This window comes from Styela clava, chromosome 11 (genome assembly GCF_964204865.1).
Source record: "Styela clava chromosome 11, kaStyClav1.hap1.2, whole genome shotgun sequence".
Lineage (NCBI taxonomy): Eukaryota > Metazoa > Chordata > Ascidiacea > Stolidobranchia > Styelidae > Styela > Styela clava.
In genome coordinates this window covers 10,831,721-10,852,449 of record NC_135260.1, presented here as the reverse complement: position 1 = coordinate 10,852,449, position 20,729 = coordinate 10,831,721, and the positions used below count along the sequence as shown (strand labels likewise).

The 20,729-nt window shown below is 34.1% G+C and overlaps 1 protein-coding gene across 6 annotated transcripts in view; it reads left to right on the top strand.

Moving 5' to 3' along the window:
- LOC120347508 (rap guanine nucleotide exchange factor 6-like) overlaps positions 1–20,729 on the top strand; it is a 59,778-nt gene that overhangs the window by 35,431 nt on the left and 3,618 nt on the right. The window contains exons 12-30 of one of the 6 annotated variants that reach the window (XM_078117737.1): positions 360–480; positions 567–683; positions 1,070–1,249; positions 1,358–1,460; positions 4,622–4,812; positions 5,556–5,710; positions 6,243–6,328; positions 6,758–6,866; positions 7,157–7,277; positions 8,721–8,871; positions 9,452–9,663; positions 10,261–10,381; positions 10,458–10,550; positions 10,685–10,800; positions 11,151–11,366; positions 15,341–15,534; positions 16,281–16,350; positions 16,783–17,115; positions 18,218–20,440. In XM_078117737.1, coding sequence (XP_077973863.1) covers positions 360–480; positions 567–683; positions 1,070–1,249; positions 1,358–1,460; positions 4,622–4,812; positions 5,556–5,710; positions 6,243–6,328; positions 6,758–6,866; positions 7,157–7,277; positions 8,721–8,871; positions 9,452–9,663; positions 10,261–10,381; positions 10,458–10,550; positions 10,685–10,800; positions 11,151–11,366; positions 15,341–15,534; positions 16,281–16,350; positions 16,783–17,115; positions 18,218–20,440 — 4,912 coding nt within the window. Of the gene's footprint in view, positions 1–359; positions 481–566; positions 684–1,069; positions 1,250–1,357; positions 1,461–1,981; positions 2,055–2,536; positions 2,655–4,621; positions 4,813–5,555; positions 5,711–6,242; positions 6,329–6,757; positions 6,867–7,156; positions 7,278–8,720; positions 8,872–9,451; positions 9,664–10,260; positions 10,382–10,457; positions 10,551–10,684; positions 10,801–11,150; positions 11,367–11,678; positions 14,391–15,340; positions 15,535–16,280; positions 16,351–16,782; positions 17,116–18,217; positions 20,441–20,729 lie in introns of those variants that run through there. The other 5 variants (XM_039417521.2, XM_039417522.2, XM_039417524.2 and 2 more) reach the window with 5 other exon arrangements.

Below are 20,729 nucleotides of genomic sequence, written 5' to 3'. Positions count from 1 at the left end.
CGGTCGTTGGTCCCCCAAGAGGAGGCCTAAGTAAGTAATAACGTAAAATCTTTCATCTTTGAGAACTGAAAATTTGAAGTTGGTTGTTCTAGTTGTTGCGGAGAATCGATTTTTTTCATAATAAAAAATTTCAACAAGAACATCAAATTTCGCAAAACTATCTTATTTGAGTCTAGGAAACATTCAGCACACACGTTGTAGCATCTAGCAACTTACATGCATTGAATATTCGGAATACATAATTTTTTTTTCAAATCTAGAGGATAATGGTATCTGATAGCTATTCTAAATTAAATGATGTATAAAAGGTGGCCATTTAATATCTAAACACCAACATGAAATTTGATTCCTTTTTTTAGTCACGATCATCAAATGAAGAAGATCTTGGTTTCAGCATAACAGGAGGTACAGATGGTTATCCTATTTATATATTAAAAGTCACCGCTAACTCAGTCGCAGAAGAAAAAGGTTTAAAAAGAGGTTGGTGTTTTATTTCTTTAAGTTTGTCTCGTCGATTGCTTTGTTTTCGATGGTTTGTGAGTTGAATGATTTAATAAATTTTTCAGGTGACCAACTTCTCAATGTGAATGGACAAAATTTTGAAAAACTCAACATGGAGAGAGCAAACGCAATATTACGGAAAAACACGGATTTAACTCTTACTGTAAAAACTAATTTATTTGGTATGTAGCTTTTTTTTTTTTAATTTTTTTGGTCTAACACAAGCAAAAAACTATGTGATGTTGCAGTGAGATAGTAATTTGGAAACAGCACCTTTTCTTATTTCCTCCCATTAAAGTGTCTATGTCCGATGTATGAAAAGATATTAACACAATGCAAGAATAAAAAATATAAATATTTAATAATGAAATCAAATTTATTTAATAAAATATTTTTATACATCATTTTATCCACCTTTCACTACGAACGTGGTTCTGTAAAGACTAATATGCAGAGAGTTTTGTGAACGAAACCGGAGTCTTTCTGGTTTGAAATTCCCAATTTATAACATCTTCGGTGACTTGTATTAAATTGTATTTAACTTACTATTCAACATATTTTCTAATAGCCTTCAAAGAAATGATGGCAGACATTAAAAATCCCCAAAAGAAGAGAGAAAAAGCGAAAAAAGGGAAACACGAAAACACACCAGTGATTGCACAGATTTTAACAATGCAACCTACGAAAGCATCTCGAATGCCATCTATAACATCTGAAGCCGAAGCGTACGATGGAAAAACTAAGAAAGGTTTGTTGAAGTTATTGTTTTTTCGACTACATAAACCTAAAACATTTTTTATTGCAGTTACAGTCATTTGATAATGATTAAATAAATTCGATTTCTATTTGAATATAGCATCGATAGGAAATATTGGAACGGTCGCAGTCACAAGAATGCGAAAATTGAGCCTTGCTATAACCAGGATGCCTGTTTTACCTCTCGTAAATTATCGGAAGTTGTAAGTCCGTAGAAAACAAAATCGGAAACCAAATAAATTGCAAATCATAGTGGTATTAGTTGGTGTAGATAGAAAATATCAGGGTAGTGTATTTATTTAATATTGTTGATCTCCTGCTAGTAGAAAGGTTCAGAATATGATTATGCTTTCAAAATTGAAATAATTTATACCTGCTATTTTATTGTTAACTTTTTTTTGCTTGATGTAACGCATTTTGTACCCAAATTACGTTATGATAACGGTGCCCACTAAGATAGAAAAATTTTCGAGTTTTCAACTTATCATAGTAAAATATGATGACTATATCTGACCTGGTTTATTTGCCAAGATTGGGCATTTTTTTATCCGACGCTTATTTACGTTTTTCGCTCCGAACATTCCCCTATTCAATCGGCCACTATCTGTCGTCGAAATACCCAGTCTCGGTTTTTGTTTGTCAGGACGATGTCTTGTTCGATTATACAATTAAATAGAATTTAAAAATTTCATTTGCATAAATCTGATAAAAAACTTCTATCTAGGATATGGAAGTTTTTCTGATAAAAAGAAAAGACTGATGCAAAAGTTTTCTGTCTTACCCAAACTTTACATAGAGTGAGTCGCTTGGCACAAAAACAATTTTAGTAATTGCTCTTGCTTTTAACATACACTACTATGGCACGGCTTGTAACAAATTACAAGATGTATCATCATTTGATACGCTTGAGTTTTATAATATATATGCATTATACTTATACACACAACACTTTTTTCAAGGGTTTTGCCATTTTTTTGAGTTGATATTTGAGTCATGTTTTTTGCCTTAAGAATTTGTTTATAATCCACAGAGTTTTGTAGTGTCTATATTCAAATTCAAACCTAAAAAAGAGAAATTTCACAGAAAACTCGATTTCATTTTTCAACTGAAATTTCCAAATCAAAATAATTTAGAAATTCATTCAAGCCAACTTAGCAAGATGTATTTTTTGTTATTGAATCTTATTCACCATTATTTTCACAAAACGCCAGTTTTTCTGAGAAGTTATTGCTTAGTCAAATGTATTATTAACTCACCATAACCATATAAAACAATTCAGGAGCTGGCACGCTTGGCAGGCGAGGCTTGAATAAAGTGAATAGAGTACGAAGTAAGATGTTTCAAACAAAAAGAGATCCATCGTTTCGAGAATATCTCGATCAGCACGGTGGAATGATGTAAGATAAGAATGGTTAAACGTTGTGAATTGTGGCATTCAAAAAAAATCAGTTTATTTTGTTTCCGTTATTAAAATTTGCATTTTCGTTCTGATCAGTTTCGTTCATTTACGTTGTCTATTGTTTCATGATGCTGTACGTCATTCCTAAAAAATTCACATTTGTTCTAAATTTTGTTAATTTGCAGTCAGGGTCAATCTGGTATATGTAACAAAGCACAATATCGAAGTATCAAAATTAAATCAAATCCCTATTTTGAAAGACTATGGTTTTTGGTAAATATATAACCTCACAGGTAGAAATAAACACTGAAATCTATTATCCATTTGGTGTTTCAGTAATTCAAAATATCCGTCTTAGTTAACTATGGTTTTTGATAAATATATAACCTCACAGGTAGAAATAAACACTGAAATCTATTATCCATTTGGTGTTTCAGTAATTCAAAATATCCGTCTTAGTTAACTATGGTTTTTGATAAATATATAACCTCACAGGTAGAAATAAACACTGAAATCTATTATCCATTTGGTGTTTCAGTAATTCAAAATATAAATTTACAAATCTTTACAAAAAATAGATTACAAAATATACACATTTGTTAAAGTATATAAATATATTACCCCTTTTTTCTCAAAAATAAATGAATGTTAGACACAGAATTCATAGAAACTCTTTTGTATCTTTGTTTAATTGGGTAACCATCATTTACTCACAGTATATACTAATCGCAGTAACTTGCGAGCTTGCGAGCACTAACTTTATCACAAAGTATCTAACTCAATCATTGGTAATATCTCGCAGATCCATGACATATTTTAGTATTGCCCTAAACCCAAATGCATGTCTCTTATTTTCATTTTATTTGTAAAAAATATACATTCATTTCACATTTCACAATCATATGTAATTGCACTTCTGTTTTATTCAAATGCATGAAAATCACTGATCACATTTAAAAATATGATTTCATTACCGTCTAAATTCAAATTATCATTTTTATTTCACTTATGCCTCATTTTGATTTGCATGGGTGGCTCACTGCACTAGCTATATTTAATATCATTTAATTTGTAGATAAAAGTATACAACTAACATGAAGGTCAAAAATTTCAAAATGCAAAATTGTAGTATCATACCAGGTTCTACCATTCATGTTAGTTTAGTACTGTCATAGTGGTAGAAATTGGATTTTTTCTTAAAAATAGTTGATTGATTTATATTGTAAATTGGAAAAAAAATTCATTGAAATGTTATATATTTATTACAATTTGTCCCTAAATTTTGTAAATTACTAATATTGATCTACCTTCATTGATTAGAAAAGAAGAAAAAAATCCTAAACAGTCAGTTTCATTTATGATATCACAATGTATTTGTAAAGAAATTTGTATTTGGTGATAATTTTGGTCTATATAAATATAATAATTAATATTTTGAAATTGTATTTATTATAATTGGAATTTTAACTAATAAATTTTTCTAATCTTTTTTCACACATTCTTTCTATTCTATCCCACATATCACAATATTATTGAATGCTTCTCATCACCACATTTATAAAATTATTAACACACATGCATATCTTCATATTAAAATCCATTAATGCAATGTCACATCATTTTCGCATGACTTTTTCATGCATCTTCAACAATTCTCAAATCTCCGTCTTTTCTAAAATATTATTTTCAATCTACTACTGAAATTACATGAACGCTGTTCTTCTATCATTTCACGACATCTTATCTTTGTATTATATTTCCTATTTTCTCCCATTTCATCCCTCTTCATCTTGAATTCTTCATTATCATACCCGTTCATCAATACTTTGATAAAATTTAAAAAAAAAACTCAAATCTGTTATTAACATTCAAATACATACCAACAATACATTATTACATTGATTCAATATAACAAAAACACATTGTAAAACAAACCTACATCTTCACATTACTTCCAAAATACAGTAGCGAAACGGATGCTGTCGCCAAGGATGATTCATTTTTGTCGGCATTGAAAAACACGAAATATCAGCCTGGTTCTGCCGCCACTGTAGATGGACCACGGTCATTTAGGCAGGCTGCAGCACACAGTTCAAGCAATCCAGATTTACTTGATCCTGGGTGTTATGTTGGAGTGGAGAATCCGTCACTGGCAGGTGACAAAACAGGATGTTTTTAATTTTACTTTTTTTTCATTGATTATTGTACAAGTATATTGATTTTTTATTAGTTGAGAAAAGGTTGTCTGCAGAATAAGTGTTGGTATCAATGATAGATTATTATAGAATTATAGAAAATTTCCAAGAATTTTGTCAGAAGCAAGATTATCTTTTTGATTTGCTCTTAACAAATCGATGCAGATTGGGAGGTCTGAATCCTATCCAAAGTTGAGTTTTGGTATTTTTCTCAGCCAAATGACGCATCGTTCTGATGCACTTAATGTTACAAGTGCACCTATTGCCGTACCCATGTTTGTATGAATATCAGGATGATTATGTGCGAGGTGATCATTACGCAGATTACCTATTCACTAGTTCACTAGTTGTTCAGGGCCTTTACCTAATCCAAGACGATGCTCCAGGAGAGATTTTATATGTTTATCAGATTTATATGTTTATGGTCCACTGTATATCGTCTTATCAGCTTTGTTTCCCCCCAGATGAATAAGATAATATTCATGATAATAATATAAATGAAACTTTAATAGAATATTCCTAAAGGTCGTAGATGATTGAAGGTTATTTTTTTCTTGTTCAAAGATGACAATGCTAATTCAAAAAATTTTCATGTTTCATGGACACATTTGAATATTTCCCACTTATTCTCGAATAGTTGGACATGAAAAAAATTGTCTATTTCTATATTTAATTTGTTAATCATTATTTTCCCAAAATTACAGAAGTTCCTGAAGATGTCATCAAAGTATTCAGAGCTGATCAGACGTACAGATTTGTTTTTGTAAATCAAGATACAACAGCAGAAGAAGCTGTGAGAGCGGCTTGTAAAGAATTTGGAATTGCAGCCGATAGTTCAAAAAATTATTCACTCTGTCGAGTAAGTATACAGGTTTAATCCAATTACCAGCAAAAATGCTTTTATCCAATAACTTACTTTCGGTTAATAAGTTACTCCACTAAGAAAAATGATCATAATATAGCTAGGTTTGAAAATAGTTAAACAAATATTAACAAAATAAAAAACTGAAATGCGTTTAAGGTCTTGCATATAAAATATGGTTACCCGATGTTATCAAAACAATGGCATTGTGACTTTTCGTAGCAAATTGTCTCATTATGTAAGCGGTTGATATTTTAATCATCCAATGTGCACTAATAAGATTCTTCCTACTAGTTGATTGTCTGGTTTAATAATTATAATTATTTGGTATTTTATACTATTTTATTGTGGAAAGATATTACTTTTCACTCATTATTTATTTTTAATTTATTTTCTTAAATACACGCACTTTTGAATAAATGATATAAATGGAGAAGAACATCTGCTGTTCTGTTCTAATCATCTTAAAGTAGTCTTCATTTGAATATAAAAACGACAGATGCAAATAATTATTCCACTTTATTTACAGGTAACAGTTCAAAATGAAACATTCGTTAAACAATCAAAACTACCAGATACTTGGTCGAAATTATCAGAAATACCATTAAGTGCAAGGTATGTAATGCTTTGTAGATTCTTCAACAGAATTTTCTTATTAGATATAGTTTCAAGGAAAAATCTGTTTTTAAAATGAAATTTTTTGAGTGTTCTGGTTTGAATATCCACACATTTTATTATAACAATAATTTTTGGGGTGGAATTTTGGTAAATTTATAAAAAGCGTGATGATTTATTACAAATTTTATGGAATCTAATACAAAAGTGCATATTAATCATCACATGTGCGGCATATAAATTATTGAGCCTTGTCTGTTTCAATATTGCATTTGTTTTTATTGTGGTCCAGTATGTGGCAAAAAGAATATAACTTTCAAAGAGACATTTATATTGTTTTGTTAGTTTTTGAATTTATGTTTAGTTATTGTCAATCATAATGTATTACTCGACCATTCAATATTACTTAAATCTCTTTGCTTGATTCAGGTACTATTTGAAAAATAACATGGAAAGTGAACAGTTACTTCCAGATGAAAACATTCCTGAACTTTTGAAAGAAGCAAATTATACTTTCCTCGATTTGAATTGCTTTGAGGTAACTTTATTTGCATATTTATTATAAATTGAAAAATTAGCAAAAAATTTGGACCTCCAGAAGTATGTGCATCAAGATGATGCACAACCTGAACATAATATGTGTAACAGGTTAGGGTTCAGGTTGTGCGCTATCTTGGTCCACATACTTCGGGAGCGCCAGAAATTTTACTTCTGTTCAATTGTAACATTTTTCACGCGTTTCTGTCATATTTTTATTACTGTTAATGATCTAATTTTCTCATTTCTTTCTGTTTTCCTTGTTTTTGACCTATGACCTTTGCACGCCAGGTTGCTCTTCATTTAACACTTCAAGATTATGAACGTTTCAAGACTGTGGAACAAACCGATTTCATTGATGATTTGTTTCATTTGAATGAGGAAAGTTTGACAAACTTCAAGTCTTTTGAAGGTAATGTCTTTTGTTCACTTTTAGTTTGTTACAATTTGAGTTATTTATACACATTTCTATAAAAGAGAATAGATGTGATTTGCTATAAAATTCCAGTTATTTTCACAAAATTTTTAAATGGATTTTCTATATTGAGTGTATTTGGCTTTGTACAAGACCCAGCACTCCAGTATGTGTATCTGGTTAGGGTTAGGCCATAATTTCATTCCAATTTTCCCTATTTTAGTCCTATTACGAGTTCAGATACTGTCTGTGTTAGCCAAGTGGATATAACCCCTGCTCATAGGTTTCAGTCCCTTTACGCAACTTGATGTAAAGTAGACGAACAAAATTAGTTACCTCCATATTGGTACACATACTTCTGGTGCACCCTTTTTTGCTAGTATTGCTATCATTGGTGCTTAGTACCGATATATATTATTTGATCCACTATATCAGGGAGGGCGAACCTTTTTCAGAGAATGGGTCAAAATATTATATTTTCATCGCGGAACAGAAGATAGTGGGTCACAGATATTTGAACAATGTTTGTATCAATAAGAAACTTCTGAAACATATCTTATTAGCATGTCTTCTATCATGGACTCTTATGGCACTCGATTTTAGGAAATTAGAGTACGAAAACACGCATACGAATTACCAAATACGTTTAGGATGATGCGCAAATTATTTACGGTGAATTCCTTCCAAAGAGTTTGGAGGTAATACCACTCTGATAGTGTTATACTTTTTGATCAGCTTTATACCACATTGAGGCACTTTTACGCTGTCCCATTGTTATTTCTAGGTTTTTATTTCAAGTCTGAAAAATTTTGTTTTCTGAACGGCATTGTAGGCGAGAAACTAATAAAATACAAAGTAGCTTCTAGTTCTCGCAAATGACATTGTTTTCGCATAACCCCTAAAACAGTCTGCAAATGCACTTCCTGAAGAGACAAGACATTGCGAGATATTAATATCAATTGCATTGTTATGTCATAAACGATGTCTGAGCCAATAGCTGAATAAAAGATGCTCCCAAAGTATGTGTACCAAGATGACGCACAACCTGAACATGGTATGTGTACCAGGTAAGGTTTCAGGTTATGCATCATCTTGGTACACATCCTTCCGGAGCGCCGAATAAAGGTACACAGCGGTGCAGACATGCGTCTAAGATTAGGGGTTTTGAAAATTACCATACCGGCCAGGAATTTACAATTTAAATATGAGCAATCGCAGCCCTGACTGCCCAAACGACGGTACATTATAATAGTTTACTTATTGTTAGACTAATTTAAGGCCGGTTTCATCAATTATAATCGCAGATATGTTGGTATTTTATTTCTACTTTATTCGTGCCTTGGTGGGTCACGAATAAAACGCGGTGGGTCACTTTGTGACCCGCGGGTCAGTGGTTCGCCATCCTTGCACTATATGAACATAACGTCAATGTTTATTTAGATCTTGTGAATCGGGAATTGTTCTGGGTTGTATCAACTCTTTGTTTGGAACCAAATTTATTAAGAAGATCAAAAATGTTAAAACATTTTACAAAGATTGCTCATCATTGTAAAGCGTTGAAAAATCTCAACTCAACTTTTGCAATCATAAGGTATGTCATCATGTTCTATTACAGAGTCATAGTCGTTGTATAGAAATATATAATTACCGGTATGCATTTCTGAAATTTCAGAATGTATCTAGGATTTGGCAATAGAACAGTGGTTCCCAACGTTTTCACGCTAAATTCCTCTCTTTGCTCATTTTTTGCTCAGACCTCTTTATTCTACCTTCAACACTACAAGATTACTCCAGGGCTGGGAACGCTGCAATATAACTTTTCCCATCAAATGCTTTAGTATTGCCAGATGTTGGCACATTGAGGGGATTGTTGTTATTGTGGTATTTCCCTAAAAACTTGGTTTGCAAATTACTTCCGCCATGACCATTCAATGGGAATGTTCCTTTGGCTTGCTTACAGGCTACAACTTGCCATATCACTATGTCAGCTTAACAGATTATTTCTTTGCCCACATGAATATCAAATCTCTTACTATTGCATTTTTTTCAAATTCGATTCAGTTGAACCATTTGAAATTCCTTTTCAAACTTGATAATTTTTTAGATGCACTCAGTCACTATATAAGCTTACATTAACAAAACTAATTTACTGTCATACGTTTTCCATTCAGTGGGCTCGGATATAGAGCTGTATCACGTATGAAAGCTTCGTGGGAAAAAGTTCCAGCTAAAGTACAAAGAACATTTGATGATTTACAATCTCTTATGGATCCGTCACGAAATATGTCAAAATATCGAACATTATTGAATGAGCTAGCAGCACAACCACCTGCATTACCATATATCCCTGTCGTTAAGAAAGATTTAACGTTCTTGCATTTGGGTGAGTTATCAACTCTTATTTTTTTTATTAAGCTTTTCAATGTTGAAACAAAGTTGTTAGTAGATTATGGTTAAAAATTTTTGGCTAAAAGTATTTATTTTCAATTTAAAAATAAGTAAAAAAGTAACATTATTTTTCCATTAAAAAAGATTTTATGAAACGTAAATATGGAAATTGATCAAAAATAACTTTCCTAGGCATGGCTATGAAGCGGGACTGCCAAAATTCAATAATTAACTATTTCGATGTATTCTAAAATATTTATTTGGAATATGGAATAATGAATATATTCTATATTGTGTTATGTTCAACAAATAAATTTATCAAAATATTCTGTTATTGTATAATATCCATGTTTGAGCGCCTTTTTAAACATAAATTGTCGGATTAGGATTTTATGCTTGCTGGAGAAATATTTTGAGAGACGGGCCACACTGGATAGATGGCTTGGTAGGCAGGGTTGCGAGCCGCCTGTTGCACACCTCAAGTTTCAGACAACTGTGCCATCGTGCGCTTAAGCATTTTGTTTCGGATTTATAGTGCTTTTATGGATTACTATATTCAGTTTCATAAACCTTTTTCTGTTGTTTTTTTCAGGAAATGATACAAAAGTTGATGATCTGGTCAATTTTGAAAAAATGAGAATGATAGGACGTGAAGTACGGAACGTATGTCGACTTTGTTCCGCTGATTCGTCACAGATTATTTCCAGTGCAATGTAAGTTTTGAAGACAACTATTTATTAGAATCAATGCTTGCATTAGCAATATCTAAAACTTTGTTTTTTATGACAGTGCACACAATCATGAAGCAGATAGACCGTCATCAAATATTTACCACACATTAACGAGAAAAGGTCGTAGGTCATCATTCAATAATGCGAGAAAGTGAGTGAATTTTTTGATTCTTTTTAGTAAACATCTGTTTTCATCGTTCATTTTTAAACTTGTTGATTCATATCTTTCTTGAACAAAATATTGTATTTTATTTTTTTTTTAAATTCCAAATGTTTCTTTCACAGGATGTATGAAGATGCCGTCAATGCAAGGAGAGTGAAACAATACATGCAACAACTCGACATAGAAAAAGATGAAGACAAATTGATGGAGATGTCAAAACAAGTCGAACCATCTTCTGGTAAGAAAAAAACAAATGGAGTAACAAATTTTGTATGAATTTTCAAAGCTGATAGTATCGAGAAGGTAGCTTTGTGCCAAATTGTGACTTATTTGCAAACCTATACCAATGACACATTTTTTTGAAAATCGTCTTGTTGGCCCTCTTGTGTAGCAGTGCAAAATCGAACAGTCTGTATATTTGACAACCCAATAAGGAGAATGCCATTCAAATGCCGGTTAAGAACACATATTGTTCTACTTCATAATTGATCAATATTTTCTTGGTTATTTGTTAAAAGAATTCATTTTTCTCCAATTTAAAAACCGCAATTTTTTATATATTATTTCAAATCTATTTTGAAATTTCAGTGTCATCTGCACAAACAAAGAGACGAAATGCTGGATCAGCAGATTCCCCTTCAAGGTCATCAAAGACCTTACCTGGCGGACAAGGATTGTCGGCAAATGCAGCAAAACGTTCGCAAGGTCGCAACAATTCAGAACCACAGATTCCAGTTGTTCCTGGAATGATAACACAACAGAATGCTCGCAAGAAGAATCCAGTCTCGTCTTTTCCAAAATTTGGTAAGTTGGTTTCTGCTATCAAAAATGTTATGGTTTTAGAGACGATTGTGAGTTAGCAGAACTCTTGCACAAAGAACTAACTGTAGGACTGCCCTGCTTTTCTCCCATAATTTTCATTGAAGACTTACAACCTGTAGGATAGTTTTCCGCCTTTTTTTGTGAGGTGCGATTTAATTTTGGATTTTCCACTATACTTTCTTCACCGTTCTTTTATTCATCTACTTATTCCACGTTCCCTTTCCTATCTGTTTTTTTAATTGTTTGCTTTGTCTTTCTACTTTTTGATTCTTTCTTTCTTGCCTTTTTTCTAAGGTATTCGAAGTCGATCTAAGTCTTTCTCTTCTCTTCTCAATACCTATTATTCTCCTTCTAAAACGAAGAAATCTTCACAACAATCTCCAACTTCAGATGATACTACTAAATCAACTGATAATACTTCAGAATCTTCACTCCTTCTTACTAACAGTTATCAATCTTTGCGAACTTTATCCGGTTCAAACTGGTCGCTTCTGGCAACAGTCGGCAATAACAAACGTATTACTCCTCTGCAATTAAACACAGAATCAAGATCTGCGTCGACTTGTGATTTAGGGAAACTCGCTAATGATGACTGCTTTCCCATCTTTTCGGACATACCCATTCTTGAACATGAAACTAGATCACTCGATGGTGAAATGCAATTGTCGATACAAGATTTGTCACAAATACGACAGCTCGGACGTGCGAAACACAGCAGGCATTTATCAAGAATAAAAAGAAAGTCTCTCTCCTTTATGCCGAATATAAATCATCTGTCGCTTGCCCCGCATCCAGAAATTGAAGTAGATCTTCCACCAAAAATAGTTTCTGATTCTATTTCAAAAACAAATTGTGAATCCAAGATATCTTCTCCAAAAAGGCAGCTTAAAACTCCAGAGACCATTACCACGAAACCTACCAAGGAGCCAAAGAATGAAAAGTTGAAAAAGACACAAAAAATGGATACTTTGGTGGATAAAAATTGCAATGGTAATTCTGTCGCAAAGAATGAAAAGAAGAGTGCTATTCCAAAGTCACCTAAAGTTGGCAGAGACAAATCAAACAAAACAAAGGAAAAGTCTAGATCGTTATCCAGGCTACTATTACCTCGTTCAAAATCTAAACCCTCTTTACTTGAAGAAAACCAGCCGAAGAAATCAAGAAGCCTAACTGAAGTAAAAATAGACAAGAAAAATTCAAAAAAAAAAGAACCAAATTCAGAAATCATTAAGATAGAAACGAACAAAGCAGTTGAAAAACGTAAGAAACATGAAGCTAAAAATGTTAAAAAAGACAAAGAAAGTTTATCGCCAAACCATGTGAAAACGAAAACTGCTGTTGGAAACGCTAACAATAGAACCAAGTTACCACCTTTACCATATGGCTGCACAGTCGACAACAGCGATAAAGTTGCTAATATAAAACCCAGTGATGTTAAATCACTGCGAACTCCGACCAAAACACGTTTGTCAAAGGGTGTTTGCAAGAAATGTCTTCGGAATGAAAACGTCCTGCAACATGAAAGTCCACAAAATACAGCTTCCGTTGAACAAAAATCATGTGATACATCGCATAAAAATATCTTGTCACGGCCATACAAAAGTACTTTAAATCGGAAATTGAAAACTGGAATACCCTCGCCTGATACACCTAATGGTACATTGACCAGAAAATCTAGACTTATCCCAGTCCCATGCCCAGAAATTAGGTCATCGCCACAAACGCCAGTTAGAAGTTTATCGAGATCGGATAGCATCACAAGCACAAAGTCAACGTCATCAAGGCAATTATCTACCATCCCGACCCCATCGCCAAGGGTACGCCCCAAAATTCCAAAGCCTAAAGAATTGACAACATATTCTGGATTACAAATCAAAACATCCGCGAAATTGGCAATCAGACGTTCAACATCTTTACAAGAGAAAGTCAATTCTGCACCTACGCTGCTCTCGTATAAAACTAAGGACAATGATGAATGTAATAATAATTATGTATTTGCTCATCGCCCTCAAACTTTATTCCGCCCTTCACAGCAATCCCATCTTGACCCACAGGAATTGAAAATTAAATTACAAAAGACATTTAGAATGCCTGATGGCACCACTAGAAATGATTGTATTGCTAATGGTAATCATCTATCACCAGAAATAAATATTGTCGAAAATGTCAAAGATGGAATTGCTTCGACGCGACATAAGAAACACTTTGAATTAATCCTCGCTGTACAAAGAAAATCAGAGTATAGCACAAACACGATTCCTCGTAATTCCGCAAAAATAAAGTCAAATTCTGTAAAAAGTGGATCCTTGATTCCGAAGAAGGTTTTAGCATCCCCAGCTACTGAACGAAGATTTTTGCATTGAATCACAAATTGGTAATAGAAGTTGATGACAATGACCTGCTTTTTGGAATGAAAGGACATATCAACTGTTTGATCCTTTTTATTACCTATCTTCAATCAGCGCTCCAGAAGTATGTGTACCAATATGGAGTTAACTAATTTGGTTCGCCTATTTTACATCAAGATGTGTAAAAGGACTGAAACCTATTCACTTGGCTAACACAGACAGTCTACGAACTCGTAATAGAACTAAAATAAGGAAAATCAGAATAAAATCATGGCCTAACCTTAACCTGGTACACATACTACATCAGTATCATTCTTTTTGTTTGTCTTCTTACTTCACTTCATGCTATTTCATGATCTTGTTTTATAAACTGTGTTTCGTTATATTACCATATTCTTATATAATATTTATCTTTACTATTTCTCGCTCATACTTGTTTCATTACTTTTATCATGACGCTCGAGTTCATCTTACAATTTACTGAATTTTTATAACAGTATCTTTCTCTTTTCCATCTCTTTTGTTCTGAATATTTATTCCACTGCATGAAGGCTTGGCTTTTTCTACTCTGTGCCTGACAGTGTATACAAATCTTTTCACAATACATTTTTTTTCTGAAATCTTTCTCGGCTTCGTTATTAAATAGAAATGATTAGTATTAGGTAGTTTTCATGTTAAGTTTAGGGATGTTCTTATAGGAATAGTCATTTTTACAGAATTGGCTCAAATGTTCATGATTTCAAGCATTTCGATTGACCCACAATGGCCATGTGCTTTTGGTATGCGAATTTGCTCTAAGCAAAGCAAACTCTTTTTCGAGTAGAGTTACATGTTGGTAGAAATTTTGACGCTCCAGAAGTGTGTACCAATATGGGGGTTACTAAATTTGTTCGCCTACTTTATATCAAGTTGAAGGGACTGAAACCTATGGGGTTATCACATGGCTAACACAGACAGTCCCGAACTCGTAATAGAACCAAAATAAGGAAACTCTGAATAAAATTGTGGCCTAACCCTAACCTGGTACACACACTACGAGGTTACCGAAATTTTATCTACAGATGACGCGAGTTTCACTAACAATTCAGTTTTTGTCTTCATATTTAAAAAAAAACTCGGATCTAAGTAATCATGAATTTTGTAACAAAATGAAACACATTTCCATTGAAATTACTGTTCTAATGTTATATTAGCCCATATCTCTCTCCGTAATATACAGTCGGTAGCGTGCTGGAATTTATGACAAAATTAGGATAATAAAATCCCAGTCTTTTTGGGTTACTAAGTTTTTCCGAATTCTGGGAATGATGAGTAATAAGAGTAGTTGATATGAATTTTGGGAAATTCAGAATGCAAACCTAAATTAATTTTGGTACAAAAATTAATCTATTTGATTAGTGAAAAATTTTATTTTATTTATTTGACAATTTATTTGATAATAATTTGAAAATTTAGTAATAAAAGCTAATCTGGATTTGTTGAGCTTCAAAACTATACTCAACAAGCTATTTACACTAGTAAGAGGATCTCTCTTATGCACATCTATTCTTTCTTGTACAACTTTCTTCAAAAATTAGTGGCAAATATCACCAGTTAGTATTTCGTTAGGCACAACATCACCTCAAGCTATCAGAAAATTACTTGCACTTTCCGAAGAGAGTGGGGATGGTGGTTCATCTGGAAGTAGCAAGCGCGGCTCGCTGGAACAAAGACGTAGCGGCTCTGCCAGCAGTCGTGAACTTTCACCTGCCACTTCACCGTATTTGTCTCCTAGACGAGACAGAGATGTGACAAGATCTAAGGTTAGTAAAGCATGCCGTGGATGTTCTTGTTTATTTTTGTAACAATAACTCATCGATGATGTAACAATCGCAATTTTCGCCACCACTCAGACAGTTCTGTAGCTCAGACAGATATTGAAAATAGTTGTAAACTGAATACTTTAATTGTCATTATGTCTACCGAAGAGCTTTAGTTTAGTTGCGGGAATCAAAAATTAGTCTCGCAAATGCTGCGATAGACTAGGCCAAAATTAGCTATGTGTACCTATAAGCGGCACGTTGTTGAATAGTTTCAATAAAAATGATGGTTTCAAACAGGTAAACCAGTTTATTATCACCAACACTCTCGAAATAAGTATCAAAAATTTAGTATAGGAAGTAATTTTCTGGGATCAAGGGTCAGGGAAACGTCCATTATGTTGCCAACTTGCCATACTGCATTTTTCGACTAGAATCATATACCAGTATGCTCTGCCTAAAACTGGTGTTTTTTTGACTTAAAAGGCTCTTTGTAATGATTATATTGACAAGAGACATAGTATATTATAAGAGGGTTCGTCCATCTCATATGTAAAATGTAATTTGTTCTTTTGTTCGACTGACCAACAAAATTGACTGGCCGACTGACCAGCGAAATTGATCCTACCAACTGACCAAAGAAATTGACCCACCAACTGACCAGTTGTAATTTGCTCATGAAATGCACATGTCTTCTTATCATGTAGTTTTGTAAGTGGAAATAAAATAAGTTTGTTTTATCATTTCAGGGAAGTATAAGCAGCAGCGACAGTGGACACAGTGTGGCTCACGAAAATTCAAATCGAAACAATAATAAAGGTACTGCTATTGAAGATTTTTGATATAATATATTCATTTGTCATTATTAACTGGTGAATTATTTTTTTTATAATTTGCTTTTCTTATTTTCAATTTTATCATTGCTACTTCAAATCAAAATAAAGGTCGCAAGTCACAAATAGTGGTCAGGCCACACTTTTAAGCTGTTTCATCTATGGCCATATTTTGAATAAAGTAGTCACAAATTTGGGTGATATTTCATTATAATCAAGCTTGGTGCTTTTCAAATTTCCAGTTTAGTAATTCATTTTAATTTTTAATTCATGTCATTTTTATAATTTAATTTTTGCATGATTCCATTATTCTTCGGGTGCTCCATACTAAATAATGATAGCATTATTTTATTTGGTCTCTTCCTTATAGAAATTCATGGTTTTGTGAAGATCATGAATTTTGATTTTCTAATCGCAGGACGACATGATTTATCTTCTTCCGTCTCTCGAGCATCGATTCAATCTAAACATCTTTCTCATCCACCTGCACTCGCTTCTCACTCAAACTCATCGAGTGCTAGATCGAGTATAGCGAGTTCCTCAAGCTTGGGGATTTCATCCACTTCACTCAATGCTCCCGGTCTTTCATCATCTTCTTCGAGTCACTCACTCAGTCCTCGCTCATCACCGAATCACATCATGGCATCTAGAGGAACACACTCAAATAAGTCTCATCATTCGACATTTCGTAACAGCCCAGTTAGGTCAAGTTCAAGTTCATCTGCTGACACAATTAAATCAACAGGCCATGGTATGTTATTCTGGTGTAAGGAGAATTTCACCCATGAAAAATCCCTCTAGAACAGTAGTTCTCAAACTTTTTGGGCCGCGCCCCCTTTTTAGAATTTGTCAAGTCTCGCGCCCCACTTAAATATCTAAAATAAGGCGAGCAAGATCACATCTAACATATTTTTATTTTTAATTAGCTTCGCGCCCCTAAAAAAATTGTCTACGACTCGCCGTTTGAGAACCACTGCTCTAGAAAATTTCAAAACAACTTTAAAAAGTATGAAATCTACAGAAAATCAAACTAAATTGTCTAAAATATTTTATGGAAGGGATTTTTCATGAGTGGAACTTTTTGATGGAGAAATTTTGGGGATGAAGGACTGTTAGTCTGTTATTTTAGCATGGTGTGCAGTACTTTCTCATTATAATAATTCATTTTGCATGTAGCATTCATAATTTTATAATCATAATTGGTGTATACAGCGATAACTTATTATTGTTAGAATGATTTTTAGTTCATTCTGTTCATTCAATAATAGTTGCTCTGAGAAAAGTCTCAAGAATGTACTCGAAAGGAAATTCACTCAAAAATAAACAGCAGAAAAAACTGTCTATTTTTTGCCAAACCTCTTTTCAATCAAATTTATATTGACATGGTACAAGTCAGCTTATCTAATAAGGCCATTTTAAAATATGAAATATGGCTAATTTGTTTTGTTATAGTTGGATATGATTTGTTATATTATGTTCCAATTTATCTAGAACTCTCAAAGTACATGCATTTATGGGCACATTTACAAATATTAATTTGGTATAAGATGATTATTAAGTTAATTATAAGTAACCATCATTGGGAAAATTTTTTTTGATTTCATTCATTTTATCATGAAAATTTTACGAAGAATTGTAACCATAGTGACTCAAGTATCAATTGTTATATACAGCATATTACTGTGTTATTTTTAATTCAATTTTATAGCTTGTTTGTCCTAAGAATATAATTTTTGTAGTTATTGCTCGTGTATACCGTGTAGCATTGATATTATCAAAATGCCTTATGGAACTTCAAATGGCAGTAATTTTAAGCTGTGATATATCCTTTATAGTTAAATTTTATTTTACAGGTCGACCGGTTTCTGATCGTCCAGTTATCATGCAAGGTCGAAGTGGATCATTCGGTGCTCTTTCTGTTACAACAGTGAAGTCAGAAAGACTTATTCCACCGGGTAGTTCGGAACGAAAAATGACTGGATCTTCATCATCGCCCTCACTCTCCGTACGAGCAGCAGCGAGCCAACATCATTTGATTTTACCAAATCAATTTAATCCTCAATTACCGAGATCTCCGAGTATGGATAGTGGTGTGGTCAGTATGGGGTCACTCTCTGCCGATTCTACACGTTTTTTGAACTCCGACCCCGGTGAAATATTTCAAAGACCTGCGCACCGAAGCACAGTCAGTCTTTTATCCAGCGAAGGGTTTGCCAGTCAGCAATCACTTCAACATATACAGGGTGAGGGTAATAGTCAAAGTCCAGTGATGCGACGACATTTACGTAACATGCAACATAAGCAAGATGATGCATCTAAGGGAAATAGTAGATTGTCGGAGGGAGCCGACGGTTGTGTAAGCGCTACTACTCAAAGAATTGTTCCAGGTGGACCAGGAGCTACCCCTCCTAGGGTCACTACTTCACAAACCGAAAACGAGGGTACAGATGACATTAAACAGACTTTTTTATCTGGATCTAGGGGTTGGGGGGATGCCCCGCTAATGAGAGATAAAGATCCCTGGCCGATAGAAGCCATGATGCCACCAGGAGTTGCGATGCCGCCTTTGAGCTGGTCATCGCAATCTCCTGCTGACAACATGTCTTCTGTTGGTCCTAACCGCAGCGAATTTCCAAGAAACCAGTCACAGAAAACAATTCCGAACTCTCCTTTGTCGAGAGAATTCAAAGGTGGGGGTGGGGATTCTGTCGACGGAACAATGCAATATTCACCGAAGAAAAGAGCTGTTTCTGGAACAGGAGCTGAAATACAACAATACTATGAGCGATTGAGACTACAAGAGCGTCCAAATCCGCCATCAACACTGAATTTCCGTATGGGGCCTTCACGAAGTTGTGATTCAAAAACACCCGAAGCAATTTTAGAAGAAAAATTACTTCTCGAGTTGCAACAACAAAAACCGAGATTAAATAAAAGTTTCGACAGCGCTAGTAGCTCTGTGTATTATCAGTCTCGAAATGGTCGCAACCAAGCCCCACTGTGCGAGAGGCATTCAGCATCATTCGGGGGTCTACCTCCTGGGTACCATGACAGTTCAAGCACCCCAGGTACTCCAGTCTCGTCAAACCTTCCCATGATGCATCAGTTGAGTTTGGATAGCTCGGATCCATCAATACGAAATTCAGGAATGAAAGGGAATTTTCCTTCAGAGTATTCAAATTATCCATGTTCAGGAAATGTATGTACGAAACCAGGATGTAAATGCCCTGCTTCTCGTTCTATACAAGAACAACCCAACTCAGCCGCTATCAAAAGAGGTTTCGAGTTCACTTCTCCTGGCAGAACTTCATCACCTAAACAAAATGCTTTACCACCTGATATGCGTGGCAAAGTTCCGTTTCGAAGAGAGGGTGAAAATATGTACATGTCTGATTTTGGCAATCCTGATCCAAGAACATTTGTCAGAGCACGTCCCGACCAAGGCATGTATCCCAACAGAGACAATATCAGATTGTCCGAAGAAGATAACGTTTCCGGTCCGTTCCACTGTCCAAAACATGGAAGTCCTTATATTAACCAGCATGCGGGGGCTCATTACAAAACTAGTAGTCCACAAGCATTTCACGGTCTACCGGAATTTTCTAGCTTGCCGCTTCCGCCTCCATTGAGTGGAACACCTGATGCACCTGAAATGCATTACAGGGTTGACCCACGTTATAATTACAGACACCAAAATCATATGAATGACATTTCCGAGAAGCATGTAATAGCCCACACACGAAGTTCAAGCGATATAAGTCTGCATTCGAGTGGGTATGAATTCGCAGACTCGAATACTCAAAACACTTCATTGAAAAGTATAGATAATGGTCAAATGTATCCGAGCCCGATTGATAGTTATGTGGATAGTCCTCGTCTAAAAGGTGGATATTACAGAGATTCTCCTAATGAAACACCACAATCATTACAGACAAGTCGGAATTCTTTGAGCAATGTTTCTATTAACTCAACACCAAAATTACATAATTCTTCTGCCAATCCACCCGTTCGCAGAAAATCAAGCGAGTGGGCCGTCACTGATTTAGACAAAGAAAATAATCAACAAGCAATGCAAGGTTCGTCATAACAGTTCTGTTAATATTCTTTTAAAAATTTGACTGAAATTTTCTTCAAGTGTAACGTCTTTATCTAAGAGTTGGTATATGAGGTTTTCATGGCTTATTCCTCCAAAAAAGGACAATTGGATAGGTAATGCCTGAATCAAGACCGATTAAAATAATACTAACCTGGTTAGGATATATTGAGAACTGACTTTCTAACAAAATTTCGATTGCAACAGGACTTATACCCTATATCACATAATTTTTGATAGTATAATTGAGAAATTGTACAAGATGTGCTGTT